Source organism: Protopterus annectens, chromosome 2.part1 (assembly GCF_019279795.1).
Source record: "Protopterus annectens isolate FY-2018-M chromosome 2.part1, PAN1.0, whole genome shotgun sequence".
Lineage (NCBI taxonomy): Eukaryota > Metazoa > Chordata > Ceratodontiformes > Protopteridae > Protopterus > Protopterus annectens.
The window spans coordinates 1455652353-1455672895 of NC_056729.1; the positions used below are offsets into that span (position 1 = coordinate 1455652353).

The window sequence follows — 20543 nt, forward strand, 5'->3', positions numbered from 1 at the left end:
CAGTTCCCAGATTGATTTTGTCGCTCCATATGCCGACAGTACACCTGCCCACGAGATGATGGTATCACCCAAGTCCATATGTGACGGTCCATTTTTCCCTAAGCCCACAGCATGATGGTTTTTCCAGCCCGCATTGATTTGCCCCACTGGATTGACAGGCTTCTTGATTTCTCGTCGAACATTTCGAATTTTCCCTTGAGGTAAAACTGCTGTGTGTCTTATGGCCGGTACCAGGTACCCCAAATAACAACTGCCGGACCAATTCTCAGGTAACCACTTGTATGCTTTCCTACTACATACAAAATAACAGTCTTCTACTTTGGTAGTAACTTTACTATGTCCTGGCTCTGGATGAAACATTTTTTTGTCTGTCATAAACAGTTGTTTATAGAGATCAGCATTATGTTTTACTTCATCAGTTGTCCTATGCATCAGTTCAACAAATGAATCATAGCTCATGTTGCAATAGGATCCTGTGTTAGCAGTCTTATTGTAGCATCTATAGGGAACAGTCACATTGCAATTGCTCTAACCCACCTGAACTGTATCATTTTTGTAAAAACACACAGTCCCTTTCTGTCGAACAGACAAGTGCAATGCTACTTTATCTTGTGATGTGACATCTGATGTATCATAGACTAAATTTTCCCAGGTCTTGTTGGCTCCTAGGGGGACTGAAGCTAATAATCCCCCGTATGCTGTTGGCAAAGCTATGCAAATCCAGCAATTCGAAACATTGAAGGTCTCAGCATACACATATTTGATTGCCTGGTAAGTGTTGAAGTTTGGGTGCCACTCTGCGTACTGCTCTGCATGCTTGTTTAGTCCAGTTTGTGTGGATGAAAAAAGGAATGGCCACAACAAAAAGATTATTGTCACTAGTACAGTTAACAGGATGGTTATGTAATACTTCCGAGGAAACGGTTGTTCTGCATTCCTGTTTTCTCCGACTCTTCCGAATAGGTACATTTGGATCTTACTGGATTCTGTCATCTTTATTTCAGACACGTGTTCTTACTGTCTGCCCTAATAGAACCTTCAGCACCGATGGTTTCTTCACTGGGGTTGAGACGGATCAGTCCTATTGATCTGACCCCCCCTTTGTAGCTAGACTTTGTGCTGAGGGCCCCAATGGAGAGGTAAGATTTTTGTCCAGTTCAAAGTTCTTAACAAGTTTGCAATGCGTCAGGTGGATCCACGAAGCTCGCTTTGCTATCTTGACTGCAGTGGGTGTCGAAAGAAGCACCTGGTAGGCACCTTCCCACCTCGGCGATGACCAATTCTTCTTCATGACAACTTTTATCCACACCCAGTCTCCGGGTGTCACTGCCACTTCTGATGTCTCGGTTTGCTTTGTATCTGAAACAGAATTTGACTGCAACAGATGTTTAGAATTAATTATTTTCTTCATATATTCAGCTAGTGTATAATCATCTTCCTGGTCTGATGACATGAGAAGTTTCCACTGGGGTGTATAGTAAGCCCTTCCAAATAACTTTTCAAAAGGAGTCGGTCCTTTTGCTGTAGGGACAGTTCTCATGCTCAACAGTGCCAGTGGTAAACAGTATATCCAATTTTTTCCTGTCTCAGCTATCAATTTTCTCAATTTGTTTTTTAATATACCATTATGCCTTTCAACTAGCCCTGCAGATTGTGGATGGTATGCACAATGATTTTTTAAAGAAATACCAAAATGCTTACTTAACTGCTGTATGGTTTGATTTACAAAGTGTGTATCATTGTCACTGTAGATCCTTTCCGGAATGCTGAATCTAGGGATGATTTCTTTGACAAGTACTTTTGCCACCGTGGCTGCATCTGGATTTTTGGTTGGAAAGGCTTCCACCCATCTGGAAAACATATCTACAATGACAAGACAATACTTCTTATTTTCACATTTGTTCAATTCTATGAAATCCATACAGATAGTGTGAAACGGATATGGTGGTGTAGGGAAACTCCCTTGCTTGGGCTTTAACGCCCCCTGTGCATGATGTTTGTTACAAGTCTGACACGTCAAACAAAATTTTGTAGAGTAGTTTGTAAATCCGTACGTTGTGAACACCTGGTTCATTAGCTGTACCATCCCCCCTGTTGAGACATGGCACTGCCCATGGCTCAACAAAGCTGCATATCTAAATAAATTAGATGGTAGTATCGGTTTTCCTTCTCTAGAGATGTACAGCCCCTTTTCGAGAATTGCTCCTCGTTTTACCCATCGTTGTTTTTCAGCTTACATTGTGAGTGTCTGCATTGTTTTTAACATTTCTAAATTTAAATCTCAGAGGGTTGTAGTTCCTCATTTAAAAGAAATACTTCTGTAATCAGCTCTCGCATTACCTTTTGAAATCCTATTTTGTTGCTTGGTGTGAGCTGTGCATTTACAAATGGCTACTTTCTGAGGTAACTGAATAGATTTTAAAATATCTAAAATAAACTGTGCATGATTTATAGATTTGCCAGTAGATGTTATCATTCCTCGGTTTTTCCATTGTTGCGCAAAAACATGTACAGTCGAAAAAGCGTACTGGCTGTCAGTAAAAATGTTTACACATTTACCGTTTGCTAAGGTACATGCCCGTGTCAAGGCAATCAATTCTGCTGCCTGTGCAGATAAGTTATGTGGTAAAGGTTTTGCTTCTATAATCCCGGTATCAGAAACTACTGCATATCCTACTAGGTTCTGTCCTGCAGGACCCCTTTTGCACAAGCCATCCACGTAGTATGTCACCTCGGCATCATCCAAGGGGGGCATTTGTGAGATCTTTTCTAGGTAGTGTCTTTTGCTCAATTACTTGCAGGCAGCGGTGCGGTGTGCCGTCTGCAGGGGTCGGGAGCAGGGTAGAAGGGTTCAAGGTCGTGCATCGTTCAATTGTCATGTGAGGTTGGCTCAACAATATAGTCATACAGGAAAGATGCCTAGCCGGGGAAAGATATGCCACCTTTTCTTGTAGTAAAATAATCGCGACTGCATGAGGCACTCTCAAAGTGAGAGGGTGGAATAAGACTACTGAGGCCGAAGCCTGTACTGCCATTGCAGCTGCAACTACTGCTTGTACACAGTGGGGGTAAGGATTGTGCCACTGGGTCTAGTTGTGATGGGGCTTTGCTTATCCCCATGCTGCTGTTAGTACTGATGTCATGTAACCCTGCTTACAATCTACAGTTTGGAAAAAACTTTTATGATAGTTTGGTAATCCCAGAACTAGTGAGGACGCTATTAACTGCTTCAGTTTGCAGAAAGCAGATTCTGCCTCTGGTGTCCATTGTAATAAATCTTGTGCTGTCATAGGCTTCTTATATATAAGGTCAGTTAGCGGTGCAGATTCCAAAGCATAGTTTGGAATCTAGCTCCGGCAAAAATTAGTTGTGCCCAGGAAGGACATCATTTCCTTCTTGGTAGTGGGTTTTGGTGCTTGCAAAATTGCTACCTTTCTGTCCTCATCCAGTGTTCTGCCTTCCTTGGATATTACATATCCCAGGTATTTAACTTGTTTTTTTCCAAAGCTGCAGTTTACTTTTATTTACCTTACGTTCTTCAGCGGCTAAAAACGTAGAAGTGCTATGGTATCTTCTTTACAATCTTGCTGGGTGGGGGCTGCCAGCAAGATGTCGTCAACATAAAGTAAAATCTGACTGCCTCTTGGTGGAGTAAATCCCGCCAAGTTGCTTGCCATTTCTTGTGAGAATATTGGTGGACTTTCACAATACCCCTGTGGTAGTCGTGTATATGTATACCTTTTCCCCTAAAATGTGAATGCAAACCAATACTGGCTGTCAGGGTGTATCTGTATCGAAAAGAACGCATTGCTAATGTCTGCCACAGAAAAATACTTCTGTTGAGGTTTTAAATCATTCAACAGGGTGTGTGGGTCTGGCACCGTGGGTGCCCTTGGTATTACTGCATAATTTACAGCTTGTAAATCTTGGACCATGCGCCATTCTCCATTTGCTTTTTTGACTGGAAATAAGGGTGTGTTACATGGTGAATCGGGAGATTCTACTAGTATCCCTCCTTTAAGGCTGCTATAATAGGCTTTATCCCTGCCTCTGCATCTTGTCTAAAGGGATACTGTCTTTTTTGTGGTCTAAATGCTGACTTTGGTGTGATAGTAACTGGTCCCGCTGTACGAATAAGTCCTACATCTGACTTTCCTGTTAACCAGAGACTCTGTGGTATATTTTGTAAGGCATTTTCTTCCTCCTTTAACAGGAGTGTCAATCAGCTGTCTTTGCCAGACTAAGTGCACAGCTGGGTTGGTTTGAGTTATCCAATTTAACTTCTGTATTTGTATTCCCTGTTCTGACAGTTCTAACTCTGTTTTTCCCATCTCGTGACTTTTTCTCCTAGGTCTGCCCATTCTAGATTTCTGTTTTTGGTTAAGCTAACATGTGGTAATCGATTAGATTTATAAAGTGTAAAGAACTCCTGGGGCAATGAACAGCTGGCTACAGAGTTCCCTTCTGTGTCCCAGTACAGGTTACGCAATATCGATCTATTTGCATGATTCTTAAGCAATTCTTGCTCATATTCCTCATCAGGTCTTGGTGTATTACAGTAATACAGAGTACAGTGCAATAGGTGTTGCTTATCAATGTCAAGGGAGGGGAACTTGCTGATGGCTGCATTCATTAACTCTTCGGTTACAGTCCCTGGACCAGTCGTAACCAAGTCCTGGCTGTACCAATAAAACATTTCACCCTCCGATTGCACTGCAAAAGGTATCAATTTGTCGCTGTGCTTCCATGCCCTGCATGGTTGGGACTACTGCTATACCAAATAGCTACATGAGGTCTCTGCCCAAGAGGTTTACTGGGCATTTTGCAGAAACAACAATCTTGCTTTTTTGTGTCAATCCTGAAACTGGATCAGTTATTGCAGTGTCACAGGAGAGAGGCTCCCGATACAGCTGTCCATTAGCTGCTTTAATCAGTTTGTAATCAGGGGTCTCTGTGTTTTCTGGTAGTTTGGAGGGATGCCCCTGAGTCACACAGGAATTTGACTTCCCTCCCGTCTACCAAAAGTGTAACTTCTGGTTTCGTGTCTCCTAAATAGAGCTCCAAGCTCAATAAAGCTAGGTCTAATATTTCATCTTCTGGTTTCGTGTCTCCTAAATAGAGCTCCAAGCTCAATAAAGCTAGGTCTAATATTTCATCTTCATTGTCACTAACTTCCTGCACTTCCTCTATCACATTCTCATTTAACCCTTCTTCGCTAGCCCCTTCTAGTGATTCCTGACTACCATATAGTCAGTCCTCACCCTCCTTGTCTTCCGTTGCTGCCTTCTTATTTTTCCTGCAATCCTTTGCCAAGTGTCCCTTTTTACCGCATTTAAAACATTCACCCCTTTTCTTTCGCCCTTCAAAGTCCTCTGATCGTTGATCAGATTGTTTGTTTCCCTGTGCATTTTTCTTGCCCTTTTTCCCGGACTGTACAGTGTAAACTTCTGCTCCATCTTCTACAGAAAATATTTGAGCTTTCTTTTTCTTTTTGCTATTAAAATGCCTTTCAGCATGCCTAGCATATTCAAGTAATGACTGTAACCTGCTTGTACGATGATCTACCATGTGTTTTGTAATAAAACTGCTTATAGGTGCAATACTGCCCTTTAAAAATGCATTCTTTAACTGCTGTTCATATGGAGAATCTTGTGTTTGATCTTCAGGAACCTGCATTCCACAGTGGTTATTAAAACACTCTAATAGTCTGGCATAATACCGGTCAGTAGTTTCACCTTCTTGTTGGATGCATTGATTAATGCAAGTCCAGTCTGCCCTGGGTTTCCATTTTTCAGAGATGCGGTCTGTAAGACCTTTTACTCTGGTGTTTAATTCTGCACTGCTATGTGGGAGGGGTCTTTGTGCAGTGTCACGGGGATTCCAGTTCCCACTAATCATATGCCAATCTGGCCCTAGAATTTGTCTAACTACCTTTTCTACCTCTTCTCCATTTAAGTTATAACTCAGCCTCATTCCTTGTAAATCTTCAGAAAATTTTCTAAAATTAACCTTTGGATGGGGGATTCCCTCAGTGGCTTTCCAGATGTCTTCCAGAGTCCAAGGTCTGTATACTAAAATAGTTGGGTCCTAATTGTCCTGACCTGCCTGAGGGTTGGGTACTTCTGTAAGTGGACATGTTTCTTCTCCTTCACTTACAGATTGTGAATTCTTAACCATTTGCCATAACTCGATGCCTTCATTTGAGTTACCTGCCTTTGTTCGAGACTTGGTCTCGATGGGATATCTAATAAACGGTTTTATTTTCATAATGTTTCTTTCTTCAGTGACCACAAGATATCGTGGGGGTGGACTAACCTGTTCACTCGCTTCATATTCCGGCAAGGGAGGCGGAGGTGCTGATGCTATATTACTAAGTTATTGTCCGCCTTATCTAAAAACATTGCTTTTGAATTTTTGTTCTTTTGTTCCCTACGGTTTACTTCCTCAATCCATCTATGTGCCTGAAGAATTCCTAATTTACGTTGCTTTTTTACCCGACCTTTGGAATCGGTTTTGAGCTGGTTGATAAGTTTGATAAGCGAGGATTTCTCTAATTTTCCGTCAAATTCGTACTTATTAACCCATTTTGAATAATAATTAGTATTATTGGCGCGCTGCGACTGTATATATTTTGCCTCTTCTGTTAACGGCGGATCTTGGGGTCTTTTTGTGCAATTATTACCCATTTTGTTCTACCCTTTTATCGTTACGTAACTTCTTTTATTTTTTAACGTGGTACCATGGATTTTGTTATAGTCTCTTCAGAATGACTGCCTACTTATTCTGTTTCTCCTGATCTATGACAAGACAGTAATCTTTTTTGTCCCTGACTTGAAAGAAAAATGCAGTCTAACAAAAACAATACATATCTAGTCCCTGATCTAAAACAGAAAAAAGTAGATTCACCTTACCTGAGCCCATGTGATTGATCACCAATTCGCGGAGACCCGTCCTTCAGTCGCAGATCAGAAAGTGGCTGGCCTCTTTTGAACGACAATTTAGTCAGAGGGCTTTTCAGATAAGAAGAACCGATTTGGTTTCTTCCCCGTACGGTTTCAACCACCTGGCCCGTCTGATCCGAGGTGAAGAGAGGGTTCCGGTCTGAAGGAATAATCTGTCAAAGGAAAAAACTTCAAAGACCAATTCACGTTAGGTTCAAGCAAGGCACCATTTATTACTCGCAGCAAGGAGACAAAGCATGTAGGCACAAGTTTTGTCTGAATGATTAATGCCTAGTAGGTTATACTTGTACAGTTCTCTTCCTGTCACATAGAAAATGTTACATTCTATTGCTGACGTAGTTAGACACAGCTTTCTGTATGTTCTACAGAAAATATTGTTAAGACTTATTGCTGACCAAGTTAAAATATCTGTCATTCTGCAAAACATTTTGAGAAAAACAACCTGGCCTTGGGTTTGTCAGTCCATTTCAGCATTTCAGTTCTTCTATTGTACTGTTCTAATACGTGTTACATTTTACCTAGATTCAAGGTACATTTCTAGCTTTAGAACAAGTAATGCTGACTATGGTTTAAACTTTCAAGCATCTATTGTTTTCTTTATCAATAGCTTCTAGCAGCTGCATGTTTTCTCATGGCATAAGCAGAAATGAATATCCCTTTGTTAATTTTCATGACATTAGCAGAAATGAATTACTTCTTATTATTTGCTGACATTTGCAGAAAATAGAATGCTTCTTGTTAAGTTTCTAATGGCTGTGCAGATTCATGCAGTGTGAACAGAATAAATGTATTAACCCTTTTAAATCTCAAATGCACTAAATGCACTAAGCATGCATATTACTATTACATATTTTTTAACAAACCCCATCCCCTTTTAGCTTACAACAAACACAAGAAACTATGTATGTTTTCCAAAAAGGGAAGTTGTCTCTACATGAAGGGACAGTTGTCCCAAATAGATAGCTAGACCCATTGGCTTTACCTGAATTAAATTTAGGGTTAATTATGCTGGAAGAGCATGTTAGAGCTTGTGTTCCCTTTTGCACCAGCACCATCCATTTTTGTCCCATCTGTAATATATATATATATATATATATATATATATATATATATATATATATATATGTTTGTCTTCCAAATATGTAAGAAAGGGTAGAAGATTTAGGATCTTTGCTAAAAAACTCCATGAATTTTTCTTCGGGTAGACAGCAAAATGTTGGAGGTGTGATGGGGAAGAAAGTGGTAATTGAGAACATATTTTCTGGAAGTATAATGAGTTGGCAGACTTTAAAGACTCCCTGCAGACTATTTTGTCAGAGATACTGGGTGAGAAAATTGGTGTAACTAAGGAAATAATTTTTTTGAGCTATGATACAGAGTCTGACTTTTGCAGGGCTAGCTAGCCACCTGGCAGTGTGAATCTTAGATCTAGGTGATTGTCACAGTTGGTGAGTCCCCGACCCCATGTGCAAAAATGTGGAAGAGGGGTTGTGGATGGATAGAGAATCAGAATTCCCTAGACATAGTAAGGCCTTGTTGAGTCTAATTATGGTGGCTGCCAAAAAAAAAGTAATTACTTCAAAATGGAAATCAAAGTCTAAACTAACTGTACTAGAAGTAGTAAGTATAGTAACAGAGCTAAAACAGGAGCAAATTACTTAGAAAAATATGGGAATTGTGGGAATAATATATGCAGAGAAGGAACAAGGTTTAAAAGAAGGCAGGATTTTAATGAGCTACATAATGTTTGACTGACAATGACGGGGTAGATTATAAATAATATAAAATGTGGTTCTTTTCCTACCTAGAGAACCATCAACAAGCTGTGCTATGGGATAATGCACTATCCACACATCTTCCTGTTACCCTAGGTGTCCCTCAGGGCTCTATTTTGGGCCCCCTCCTATTCTCAATTTTTATTAATGACCTCAACTTAATTCCTCAAGCTACCTGCATACAATATGCAGACGATTCAACATTAATATGCTCTGCTACTTCATTATCAGAACTCCAATCCCTCACCCAAAAGGTACTGGATATAGTGGAAAACTGGTTCCTTCAGCGCTGCCTACTCCTGAACCCCCAAAAAACAAATTGTTGCTCTTTAATCCTACAAAAAAGTCCACACAAATAGACTTCACAGTGTTATCCAGTAATGGCACTGTTATATCTCCTGACCCAACTACCAAACTCTTAGGAGTAACAATTGATAACAACGTGACCTTTGACACACACATCAACAACACAATAAAATCAGTGAGCAGATAGCTAGGCTCCCTTTATAGGATTAAATCCTTCCTTACTGCTACAGCTAGAACTACTATTGCCCACACCCATCTTATCTCTACCCTCCTCTGTGCCTCACCCATTTATACCACTCTTTCCAAAAGCAACCTCAACAAACTTGCAACCTCTTACAACAACATTGCCAGATTTGCCACAAGTTCCCCATTTAGAACCCACCATTGTCACAATCTAAAACAACTGGGTTGGCTGGAACTCCATAATCAACTTCTTTTTTTACCAACTTACTATCACACACAAGATCCTTTATCATCCTAGTAACACACCAGTACTCACTAGCCTTATTACCCCCTACATAAATCTTAATACCCTACGCTCAGCAAATAAACTACTAGTATCAGCTCACAAGTCTTACAGTAATGCTGGGGGACTCTCTGTTCTCCAACACTGTTGGGAAAACTTGGAACCTGCTCCCGAGAGAACTCTCATCTCTCTCCTCTACACCACATTTCAAGAAACAACTCAAAGAATATCTTAAAAATAACTGGCTATGACCATGCACCAACTCAGATTAATCACTTCCTTCTTTCATACTTAATGTAAACATATCTCACTACTGCTACGCTTTGTACTCCTTCCCATTAACCTCTGAATGTATTAGCTATCAGCTAACAAAGTTTGGTACTAGCTTAGACTATCTTAGAAGGTACTATAGAGCTTGTTCTTGTTTAGCAAGCTCTCTGATGTATTTGTCTATACCTCTTATATAGGTTTTCACCATTATCTTGTAAAACTTTTGTCAATTATATGATGTTTAGGTATTATATAATTAACTTTTATTGCCTAGCCTTAAAAATGTACTGTATCTATATTGCTAGTAACTTTAGTGGAGCTTTTCTCCCCGGGCCTCTACTGAAAATGGACATGTATCCAGTTGGACTAGCCCTGTCAACAAATGTAAAGTAAATAAATGTTTGCAACTAAAATTATGTCAATATGGTTTGTGACCCAACCCAAGGGGAACCAAGTCGATAGTGACCTCTCATTTGACACCCACGTTGCCAAAGTGGTTAGAAAGACTTTCTACCTTGCCCACCTTATCATGAAGGGATTCACATCCAGATCAAAGGAGGTCATTGTACCCCTATACTCCTCCCTTATCAGGCCCATGATTGAGTACAATGCCCCATTTGGTATGTACCTCACCTAGCACTTGCAACAGCTAGAGAGACCCCAAAAGTACCTCACCAAGAGGATCAAGGGTCTCCAACATATGTCATATGCTGCCAGACTAAAGAAACTCCAGCTCTGTTCAGTAGCATACCGCCTACTCAGAGGTGATCTGTGCCTGACGTACAAGGCCATGTCCAATCAGGAATTGATGGACATGCTCCACCTCAAAAAATCCAAATCCATCAGAACCACGAGAGCTAAAGATTTAAACCTCAGCACAAATATGAATAGGACATGCTGGAGGGACAGATTCATAACTCAGAGGCTTCCCATACTCTGGAACAGAATCCCAGTTCATGTTAGGCAGAGCCCCTCACTGACTCTCTTCAAGAGAAATCATGACGAGTGGATGGGAGATCGTAGGTTTACCCCAGGGGTCATCTCTGTGTCACTAATAGACAGAGGCACAGTAAACTAATTCTATTATGTAAGGGGGTCTTCACTGTGTCACTACTAGACAGAGGCACAGTATTCTAAATCTATTCTGTGCACTTTTGTACCATTACATGGGGTGGCGAAAGCCACATCACTATGGCTAGGCCTATAAATGCCCCAGGGCAGATAGCCTAGTACTAAACTATGAATAATGTTTACAGTTAAAATTATGTCAGTATGATTTGTTTTCATTTGTATAAATGTATGATTGCCTATGTCATACGTGGTAGTTTAATAAAATAATTTTTTGTAATTTAATAAAGATGTTTGTTGTTAAAAGAGTGTACTAGCTAGAAAATGAATAGATTGTGTACTGTTGTGTTTTATGTGATAGTGCTAAATGCTGGTAGAGATGCATCTACTTGCAAAAGTGTTCCCTTCAGTATGGCAGATTTTGTATATTTTTACTGAACTGTTAGCCAGATGTTCTTTGTGTTTCACTGTTGCAGTCATTACACTTGGGTAATCTGCTGGCAGGTTGCCCTCAGACGGCCTGATTAACAAAGTCTTGGGTCCTGTGTCGGTTGCTGTCCCATCTTCCATGACGTCAGATTGTCAGGGATATAAAACATGTATCCGATGCCATTACATCAGTCTTTCTTGCCACGCGGTGCCCAAAGCAGAAGCAGTTCGCAAGTGCCGGTCGGCCGACTCCTGAAATTTTTGTTTTCAAGTTTCAGAACCGAAGTCTTCAACTAAAAGCTAAGTACCCCAATGGGGAAACTTTTTCTTGCTCCATACCGATGTCAGTAAAAGTTAATAATTGCATTACTTGTGGGAAGCAAATACCTCATAAGGATTTTAATTTGTACTGTATTCCTTGCCTAGGCCCTGACCACAACGTGCCTTGCTGATAGTTTTGTGCTAAATTTAATCAATGCACTATCAAACGTCTGTATAGTTTTGCTTCTAAATATTTTGGTTCACGATTTAATTATCCAGAAAAGCAAATTCAATTGGTGACTTACTTCAAACAGGTGGTGACAAAAACCCTGCTATCTGCATGGCAAATTCTGCAGGCCTTGGGGTTCATGGCCTCCTGCATTCTTCTAATTCCACATGCAAGACTGCATATAAGGAAACTTCAGTGGTATTTAAAAAGTTTATGGAGCCAACATTGTCACAGCCTGGAAACAATGATTCCTGTCATACCTTGCTTGCAACTAGAGTTCCTATGGTGGGCCGAGGCCCGCCGCCAAAACAAGGGACTGCCATTCACTCCACACCCTGCCGCCCAAACCCTAACTGCAGACGCACCAGACTATGCTTGGGGGGGCTCATCTGGCAGGAAAATGCATTCAGGGCAAATGCACCTTCATATCAATCAGAAAGAGATGCTAGCTGTACAGAATGCACTGACAGCCTTCAAGGACTACCTTCATCCAGGACAATTAATGATAAAGACAGACAACACCACAGTTATGTGATACATAAACAAGCAGGGGGGAACACATTCCTACCCCCTTTGCAGACTAGCCATGGCATTGTGGAACACGGCCTTGACCTACCAAATACAACTACAAGCTCAGTTCCTGCCAGGAAAGCTGAATACTCTGGCAGACGAACTAAGCAGAAATCTCATGGACCCACACGAACGGAAACTGAAACCACGGATTTTCAACATGTTGAGACACAAATGGGAGAGTCCAGTCATAGATCTTTTTGCCTCACCCCAGAACTATCAGTTGGACAAATTTTGCTTAAGAACTCATCACAAAAAAGCTTGGAAAGTGGATGCTCTATCATTCAGGTGGAAAAACCTTTCAGTCTATGCTTTTCCCCCTCTGCCTCTGCTCTCCAAAGTTCTACTAAAAGTCAGACAGGATAAACCAAAAATGAGTCTGATTGCACCAGACTGGTACCCATTCCTGCGCAACATGTCACACCTTCCACCGTGGTACCTGTCTCAGACACCTTACTTACTGTCTCAGCAGAACAACCAAATTCTGCAAACTTTGAATCTTGCAGAGTGGCTAATCACCTAAATTCACCCTTAGCATCCCTCGGCAAACCTGTGATGGATGTCATTTTGGAGGCGAGAAGGCCTAGTACTAGAAAATCTTATGCTGCCAAATGGAAAAAAATCTGTGCCTGGAACCAGTCACAAGGAGTAAGCACAGCAGTGCCCAATATTCCTCAGATTTTACAAAACTTAACTGAGATGCTTCACAAGAGCCTGTCCTTTTCTTCCATAAAAATTCATGCTTCTGCTATTTCAGTTAATTACAACACAAAACCTCCCCTCTTCTCTCATCCTCTGCTAAAGCAGTATCTCAGAGGGGCCAAAAACTTAAGACCTCCCAGGAGAGCTCCAACCCCTGCCTGGGACCTCAATTTTGTATTGGAAAAACTCACATTCCCTCCTTTCGAGCCAGATGCTACTGCAAAATTAAAATTTCTCTCCTGGAAAACAGCTTTCCTTTTAGCAGTCAGTTCAGCTTAGAGGATTTCTGAATTACAGGCTCTTACAGCAGTGGAGCCTTTCATTATTTTTCATGCGGACAGGGTGTCTCTCAGGACCAATCCATCCTTCATGCCTAAGGTGGCATCCAATGTGGCTCTTAATCAGACCATTCATTTGCCAACTTTCTTTCCCAATCCACAGAACGAGGGGGAGTGGATTCTGCATTCATTTGATGTACACAGACAACTTAGATTTTACTTAAACAGGACAAAATTTCTAAGGAAATCTGAACTGCTGGTGGCATTTGCTGCAGGGGCAGAGGGAAAGGCTATTTCAAAGCAGACTATTTCCAAATGGATAAGCCATTGCATTCGTTTTTGCTATATGTACCATGGTAAAACTATCCCCCAAGGGATCATTTCTCATTCCACCAGGGCTGCATCTACCTCTACAGCCTTTCTCAGAGGTGTCCCTACCAGAGACATTCTAGAAGCTGCTACCTGGAGCTCAGTTCATACGTTTACCAAACATTACCATTTACCTTTCTTCTCTAAATCCAGAGCTGGCTTTGCCACTGCAGTCTTGCAGGGCCTTATAGCTGGTCCTAATGCTGTATAAATCCATCCTCCCAACCATAGCTTTGGGAATCTACCCAAATGTAATGACTGCAACAGTGAAACACGAAGAACTTTGTACAGTTGTGTACACTTACCATAAATGTTGATGTTTGAGTGTATTCACTGTTGCAGTTCTGGTTACCCACCCTCCAGCCCCATTTCTTCTGTAACTATACCTCTACTTTCTTTTACTATGCTTAAAAGCCTTTTTGGTGTATTTGCTTTTGTTTGGAGGTATATATTTTTAGTGTTTTAAATTATGTATTTATATATATATATATATATATATATATATATATATATATATATATATATATATATATTCGTCCCCATTTGGGGGGGCACCTGACATCTGGAGTAAGAAAAACTGATGTAATGGCGTCGGCTGCCAGCAGATTACCCAAATGAATGACTGCAACAGTGAATACACTCGAACATCTACACTTATGGTGTACACAACTGTACTTTCCCCATTATGTACTAATTATAGCATTTTGTGGGTTTAGTCATTTCCTGACTGACTGCCTGCACCTGTAGACAGACAGTCTCCAGACGCCGGACTTTGATGATGAGAGGAAAAGCAGCTGACAGTTTCCCAGCATTTCAGAAGAGCTATTTTATGCATTTATAAAACTATCATTGTACATGCTTTTCATTTATTAATCTATTTAGTAAAAGAAAGAACACTTTCTCCCTTGCCTTCAGCAGAAACAAAGAATAGTAGTCTGTACCTCCATTTCTATAATACCAGGGAAATCATAATTTAATGCATGCACATGATCAGTTCACTTCCACATCATTCATCAGCAGCCCAAGATCACATTATACTGCCTATATCCAGCCTTTATTTCATTACAGTGTAAACCCCACATATGTTAAGTCAAAGCAAAAAATGCTGTCTTTCTTTACCATCACTGGCGCAAACAGCAGTCACTGATAAAAGTCAAAGTAAACTGTTATTTAGCCGATACAAGTGCAGTCTAAACGAAATTGTGTGCATCAGGCTCCAATTGAGAAGGCATATACATACATACAATAACACATGCAATAGGCATATATTCATCTTTTTACATTAGACAGGTTATTGTACTACATATTACCACAGTTACCTTATCTATAATTTTCAGCAGCTGATCGATTTCTTGTATAATAAGTTCCAATTGCACTGTGGGATTCTCGCATGAATAAGAGGATCTAGTTAGTATAATATTGCACATTCATTGCCATCTATGTATTGTTTATGTTTAGCATCCGAATTATCTCTATTTATTTGCACCAAAAACGTCTGTCCCATATTTTGTCAGTGTCCTGCTTCCCTTAGATTATTGCCAGATTTCAAGAATCTCACTGCCTGAGGGAAGAAGCTGTTTCTGAACCTGGACATTTTACAGCACACATTGCGATATTTTCTGAACATTTCATAGGCATGGTGTGTAGGATCCTTGATAATTCTTGTAGCTCTTTTGTGACATTGTACTGTGTATAACTCCGGTAGTGCTGGAAGTTTGGAGCCTATTATCTTCTCTACCACTTTCACTATCCTTTGTAGGGCTTTTTGGTCTGAAATTGAGCAGCTCACATACCACACTGAAAAGTTACATGTTAGGATACTTTCTGTGGTACCACTGTAGAAGGTGAAGACAATAGGAGGTGGTAGAATTGCATTCCTCACTCTTCTCAGGAAATGCAGATGTTGATGAGCCTTCTTTACTATATGACTGGTGTTTTATTGACCACGATAGATCCTTCGCAATGTGAACCCCCAGGAATTTTGTGTTCTTTACTCTTTCCACCATCTCACCATTAATCATAAGAGGAGAATGAGCTTGGTTGTGTTTTCCTGAAGTCCATTATGATCTCCTTTGGTTGATTGACATTAAGGTCGAGGTTGTACTTGGCACGCCAGTTAATCAGTGAGTTCACTTCCTTCCCTATAGTCTTTTTCATCTCCTTTCCTGATGAGGCCCATGACTGCAGTGTCATATGCAAACTTGATGATGTGGTTGATATTGAATCTAGCTTTACAGTCATGGGTTAGTACAGTAAACAGTAGTGAACTCAGCACTCGACCTTGAGGTACTCCTGTGTTGTTTGTGATGCTTTTAGAAGGGTTATGGCTCACACATATCCTTTGAGGTCTTTCAGTCAAGAAGTCCAGGATCCAGTTGCATATATGGGCATTGAATACCTAGATGAACACGTTTTTCAATTAACTGTTGTGGAATGACCGTACTGAATGCTGAACTGAAGTGAATAAACAGCATTCTAACAATAGCTATCGTTCTCAAGGTGTGTCAATGAGACATGCAGTGCAGTCGAAATGGCATCCGCCATGGAACTATTGGTACAATATGCGAACTGGAGTGGATCTATTGCTGCTGGAATACTTTGCTATAAGGTGTTTTTTGACTAACCTTTCAAAGCTTTTCATAATAGTGGATATGAGGGCTACTGGTCTGTAGATATTGAAGCTTGAGAGAGATGATTTATTCGGCAGTGGAGTAGTAATTGTATTTTTGAAGTATTTGGGTACCTTCACTTGACCAAGGGAGATATTAAATATGTCTGTGAGTTACAGTCCTTAGTTATTCAACACAGTCCTTTAACACCGTTCTCACGATTTTGTCCGGTCTTGCAGCCTTCTAAGGGTTCACCTGCTGTTGAGTCTTCCTCACCTCTGTTTAGTATAAGACACAGCCACCTCACTTTTGAAATACATGTGCATAATGCACAGAAGTGCATTACAATATAACATGCAATTTACTTCAGGAAATTTCTTATACATAATATTGCCAAGTAATAATAACTTGTTTACTTAGTTACATCTTCATTCCCTTCATTATCTTTCTAAACATTAACAACAAAGTGGAAGCAAACTTCAGGTCTTATTTTAGCCACCTCTTGCAAAGGCATAGTTCTCTTGTCCAAGCTACATCTTAATGAAAATGACACTTTATAATTCTTCCATTTATTTTGTACTTTCACATTATTACTGCCATTTCTTCGTCATTACAACCAACCAACAAATGCTGTTGGTTTCCGTCCAAGGTAACACTGATTTTTCTGTTCATCTCGTTGTCTTTTTTTTTTTTTTTTGCTCAATCATTTTTCTTTGGAACAGTGGAAAAGATTTTACTGGCAGGTTCTGCCTGTGGGCTTTGCTTCTGTCGTAGTATTAAGAAGCAAGAATACTCTTCAGCCAGCTGGCTGACGGACTGCTGGGTAAGCTTTTTCATAAGAAAAAAAACAAAAATAAAAGAAAAGCACCAATTGAATGTAGAAACTCCACAAAAGTGCAAAATTAAACTGTAGTAGTGAAAAACAAAGTGGAGATTCAGCACGCCACAATTCTGAATAAAAAGTTTAATAAGATAAGTTAGCACTTTCATGGTAACAAACTGCTTCATCAGACAAACAACCAGTAAAAAATACGCATTTAAATCAAAAAATATCCAATCAGAACATACAGTCATACCAAAAACATTAGTTGCAATCAGCCATTTAAAGAACCAGTGCCTTAGTGTTTCAGTGGTCATGCACTCTGGAATGGTTTAAGAGATAACTGTATCATTAATCCCAGGGCTACTATCAGCTTTAAAGTCGAGTATCCACTTTTGTTCACATGCCTCTGTTTTATTTCTAAGGTCATCCCCTATAACTGAAGTCCACCAACTCTAATACAATAAACCTAAAGGTATGCTGTGGGCCAGTCTGGTGAATGTGTTTAGCTAGTGCACTGCTAGTTTTGTTATTCCTAATATCTCTATTATGTTCAAGGATATGTTCTCTAAGAGAATGACTAGTTTTACCTATATAATAGGCTGCACAATTACAGTAACAATAATAAACCAAATCCCTGGTAGCACAGTCAGCATAAAAAGAAAACAAATCAATAACCAAGCACAGTTTTGTTAGTAGCAGCTCTTTCCACTGGTATGACTGCATCTTTACCACTAAAAGTCTTTGCTTCTTTCTCATGGCCAAGTGTGGAGTATACATGATGTGCTTTTTAAATTAATAAATCCTGCTGTGGAGTACTAGTCCAGACTTCAGTTGCTTATTTGGACTTTCTTAAAGATAATATGATCTATTCCTTCCAGTTTCTCGAGTATAGCAGAGAATCTCAGATTTTCTCTCTGAGCTCTGCCTTCTAACACTACTGTTTTTTAAACAGTTCGCAAGAGGCCTCATATTCACCCATTCTTTCCTTCATTTCATCCACTGATTTCTGCAGTTTTATCAATTCATCTGAATAGCTAAAAAGATCTGAATAGTTAAAAAGATTCTTCTATATTCTTTTCACCTTTTTGTCATTTGACTTTGTGTTCCTCCAGTTTGCCATTTACTTTTAACACCTCTAAATGCATTAGATTTATTTTCTTTCTAAATTACTGGAATTCATCTGTATACCAAAGTTGAAACCTTAATTGTTTTTTTTCTGAACAGTTACAAGACTCTTCACTACCATTTTGTCTTCTCCTTTTTAGTTGAATTTCTCTCTTTCTTTCTCCGGATTTCTTCTTTGTTGACATTCATGCACTATTGTAACTAGCCTATATCTGAATTTTTCCAAAGTTGTCATCTGTCACAGACTTGTTTACTTCAGTTATTTTTCACACTGGGAGAGCACTTGTCATTTTTTTTAGAATGCAGGCATCTTCGGGACTTGAGCTTGTTTATTTCTGTTAAATAAAATACCCGATCTAATACTATACCACCATACACTTTATATGTAGATTTAGTATCCAGGTTCTTTGTTTCAGTTTCTTAGTTCTTTAGCTTTTGACTTTGTCATATTATAATGCATACCTTTTTGTTGTTCATCCAGCATCCTATCAGTGTTATTGTCTCATATTCTTTAGAAAGCTGTAACCAAAGGATGACTAAGTGGTGAGTGACAGATTGGTATGTCACCTCCATAACATAAGTTTAGATGCACAATATTATTGCTTTCTGTGTTGCTTGTATAGTTATTTTGTCCTGGGGGGATGACTTGTTTTGTGTCCTGCAAGTTAGTGAAAGTGCCAGGAGAGACTCGACTGACCTGACCAAATGTACACTGTTATAGAGAACCAGAAGTTGAAAGTCCAAATACATTTTCTGCAATGCCAAAAAATGGCATATAGTTTGATAGTGTGCAATTAGTACAGTAGCTGCATTCAGTTTAATGTTATTCTTGAGTGCAACCTTGATGGGGGGGGTGCAGTGGAACATACTTCCAAGCCCACATCTGTGGTACCTGTAAGCTCAGCAGAGAAAGACCATTTATGATGGAGGGTCATGATTACCAGAAATATAGTAATGGAGTCTTGATTTACTTTTAATGTTCCTCTCTTGTTAAAATGGTTTATACAACCCATCACCAGTGGTCAAAAGTTGTATTTAGTGCATTTTTGAAAGGGGCAGACAGAAAAATAAGTTTGATTCTGGTCTAGAAATGAGGACTGCATATTTAAGCTTCTTGTAGATCCAGTTCTAGTACTAAAAAAAAGTAAGAGTATAGACATTTTTTGAAGCCATCTTGATTTTACAACACTAATTTGTTTTCCTGTCTTCCAGAGAGTTGTGTACACAGATTCCAGGAAGTGAAACTTCTGAAAATGAAGAGAACCCAGTAACAATAATCACAGTTACTCCTGTAATGGTTGATTCTGTCAAGAACCTCCAGGTAAGTGAAGTTTGCCTTTGTACAGATGGTGGGATATGTTCTTGTAATCAAATCATCTTACTCAGTTGACGAAACCTATAATTTCCATACATTTGTATTTATCAGTTACTGAGTAGTGCTAAATCTTGTTCCTCATTGAAATTTCCTATGTATGTAGACACTAGCCTGAGTCTAAGGGCTTTTTTTAAATAATGCTGTTGTACTTCTGCATAAACATTTCTGTTAAACAGTATTCATTTGATTTTGACAGCCACATGTTAGTTCTCAATATTCCTTCACAGCAATGAATAAAGTATGCTGGTTCAGGATAGTATTGACATCTCAGCTGATCCCACATTTCTTCCATTGCACGAGAAGTATGGTATTTAATTGTGTAATTTTGTGTTCCAGGAAATATGTCTGTAGGTTACAGCCCTTATTCTGCCATTTTCCAGACAGATGTTCATCATGTTACACTGCTGCAGTCATTACACTTGGGTTATCCTGCCGTCAGGCGGTCCCCCAGTTAGTCCTGGCTGGTAATGTTTTGTGTGCCATTTTTTGGACTGAAAATGTGAAGACAGGCTGCATATGGCTTGACATGGTTGCATGTTGATTCAGGATAGTTTCACTGGCTAAGTCTTACGATGCCACTGTGCGTCTTCCATTGTAGGTCTACTGAGTAGCAAAGTTGCACTGTGTTACACAAAGAACCTAAAGTCCCAAACTAGGTGTACAAAGAATGTTGTGGCTGGATGAGGGGCAGTAGTACAGTCTGGTGTTTCAACACTACTCTGTTGGTGATGTGATCTTTGTGAACATTTTTGAGATGATTGCTGAAATATTTACTGTGTAGCCATATCACGTGATAAGAATTAATGGGCTTTCCCTTTCTGTGATCATCAGATTCAGAGTGCTTATTGAATTTGATGCCAGTTTGGAGTAGGAAACCGTCAGCAATTCAGCTGTGTAAGGCAAGTTTTCATTAGATGGAGTTTTTG

The 20543-nt window shown here is 39.8% G+C and overlaps 1 protein-coding gene across 3 annotated transcripts in view; it reads left to right on the plus strand.

Annotated features, from left to right (window-relative positions):
• PDS5A (PDS5 cohesin associated factor A) overlaps positions 1-20543 on the plus strand; it is a 4482835-nt gene that overhangs the window by 3994351 nt on the left and 467941 nt on the right. For all 3 annotated transcript variants that reach the window (XM_044062931.1, XM_044062930.1, XM_044062932.1), the window contains exon 31: positions 19455-19563. In XM_044062931.1, the coding sequence (XP_043918866.1) occupies positions 19455-19563 (109 nt within the window). The remainder of the gene's footprint in view (positions 1-19454; positions 19564-20543) is intronic.